Consider the following 2439-nt stretch of genomic DNA (forward strand, 5'->3'; position numbering starts at 1 on the left):
ACATGTTCGAAAAAAATCTATTATTCTTTTGACGAAAGAAGAGCCCGAGAGGCTACATAGACGTTGCTTCACAATATAACAATCCAAATGTTTGATCTATTATTTCTGAATTCATTTTCTTAGAGGTTTGATTTTTAATCTCATAAAAATAAGATTTATAACAACTAGTTATCAAACATATTTTTTTATTTTTTTATTTTTATTTTATAACAAAAAATAAATAAAAAATAAAAAATATTTTTAAAAAATAAAAATTAAAAAGTGTAACCAAACGCTCCTAACAATCTATCTTGAAACAATCGACGTTACTTTTCAAGATTACGATGCACCAACCTAAGAGAATGAAGGCGCGAAGGCTTGCAATTAATAAAAACAAATGAAAAACATGAACACCACCCCAATCAACAGGGGTAGGGTAGCAGGGCATCAGGTGATTTTATCCACAAAATTACAAAATTGCCCATGATGCATCAATTCCCTACACATAGTTTGTTTGTACCGATAATTGATCAGGGCTCCATGGATTATCACATCAGGCATAATTTTGAAGATGAATTCCCACATGTAAACAAGACGGAGAGCCTTGATTCCCTGCAACCCAAAAAGCCCACAAACCTAAACGATGCAAGAGTAGCAGTCTGAATTTGCGTCATATCCGAAAATCCTCTGAGCATTTCTTTCTAATCCAACAGGTGTGCATGCCACGTTCAGCTTCGACAAATCTCGTCTTATTGAAGGGGAAAAAAAGCCCAACAGACATGTATAGGTACTGATCACCCGATACACAAGGAGTAGGTCTCAAACATACTCGTAGTGAGGGTACGTACAAGTCTGTGGTTAAAGAACATATGCGTAGCACTCTTGTCATACAATAATTAGTAATGGCATTAATAGGTAGCACTCTTGTCATACAATAATTAGTAATGGCAATAATAAAAATGATAAATTTAAATTCCTCAAGGAATACAGACCTACAAAAGAAATTCTGCAAAGCTTGTAAATTGTCACACCAATCTGGCTCTCACTGTATCTCATGATAGCAAACAAAATAACCAAATCATATGAACTTTCTGTCATCTTTTCCCTCGTAGGAACATTGGAGCATCATTAAGGAAAACTGCAAGAGCGCAAAGTAGGCCAATTTTGTGCTAATGTATGAGAAAAGAAAACCTTAAGCTGGCTGGATCAAAAAACAGAGATTCATGCCACGGTTGTGCACCTGAACTGCAACCTCTGCAAAAACATTTAAAAATTAATCAAGAATTGAGAAAAGGAAAAAAGGGGGAAAACCCACTCCATCCTACTCAAAAATGCACTTGTATGTTGATGTAGACCCATATTAGGAGGATGAAACTGGTGATTCATGTTGCAGTAGGTGGTTTTCACCTAGATGCGCATGAAGCATCTCTTTCTACAGAATATGAAGTTGGCATCTATTCCCCACCCAAACATTAGATGTCATGCCCAAAACCAGTGTTTAAAATTGGTCATGATTTTTATATTTTCTGATCACATTTGTACATTCCCCTTGTTAGATACTTACCTGCATCCCAAAACTAGAAATCCTACCTCAAAAGGCTAGCTTTCTTCATCCACCAGAATGGTTGCCTCTGTGCCCATTCCAAGATCCATTAAAGGAGCCATATCATCATTAAGCATACAGGTAAGGGGGAACCCTGTCACAAACTCCACAGAAAACTCAGCCATTTCATGCTCAGCAGTAAGATGATTGATATGAGCATTCGCTAGAAGTTCATTTATCATAACCAGGTAAAGCTTTACATGCCTTTATAAGATTTGCAATTTCACATACAGAAGGTAAACATTGCAGTAGTCTCGCCAACTATCAGCTATAAGAGAAAGAACAGCTATAAACTGTTAAATGAGATGAAACGAAGTCTACATATGTAATTCCATGAGCACACTGATCATGACCTCGAAGTTCGAAAGCTAACTGAAGAACTAGAAAAATAGAAAGGCTCATTTACTTCCACAAACAAAAAAAAAAAAAAAGCTTTACAGCCAACCATGTTTTAGTGAAGCAGTCCATGTGATAGATGCAGCAATAGCAGAATAACATCAAGTTATGATGACAACCTACAAAATTCACTAATTTACTTCTAACATATGTAACATGTGAAGTTCAAGAAGGTCTACTGCTGCCAAAAATGAAAAAAAATAAAAGGAAGGACAAGAAAAGGAAACAAGTTATCTCTATCATAATACTGCAAGCTAAACACTGTATATACAAACCTCTTCTTGAAGAAATAATCTCAACCGGATTCCTTTCAGTTTGAAGAAACTCTCACATAGAACCTTTAACTTGCCAACCTATACAGATCATGGGAAAATAGTTCAAATTTTAAAAATCAAAAAGTAAAGCATTATATAAATTAATCAAGAATGATATATAAACCAGTGTTGTTGTAAAATGTAACT

At 35.2% G+C, this 2439-nt stretch overlaps 1 protein-coding gene across 1 annotated transcript in view; it reads right to left on the reverse strand.

The window, feature by feature from the left end:
* Positions 1 to 1574: 1574 nt before the first annotated feature.
* The window catches only part of LOC105051668 (tubulin-folding cofactor E), a 15964-nt gene continuing 15099 nt past the window's right edge, over positions 1575 to 2439 (reverse strand). Inside the window, 2 exon segments of the mRNA XM_073243070.1 lie at positions 1575 to 1850; positions 2254 to 2331. Of these exon segments, the coding sequence (XP_073099171.1) occupies positions 1806 to 1850; positions 2254 to 2331 (123 nt within the window). The 3' untranslated portion in view covers positions 1575 to 1805.

Source organism: Elaeis guineensis, chromosome 9 (genome assembly GCF_000442705.2).
Source record: "Elaeis guineensis isolate ETL-2024a chromosome 9, EG11, whole genome shotgun sequence".
Lineage (NCBI taxonomy): Eukaryota > Viridiplantae > Streptophyta > Magnoliopsida > Arecales > Arecaceae > Elaeis > Elaeis guineensis.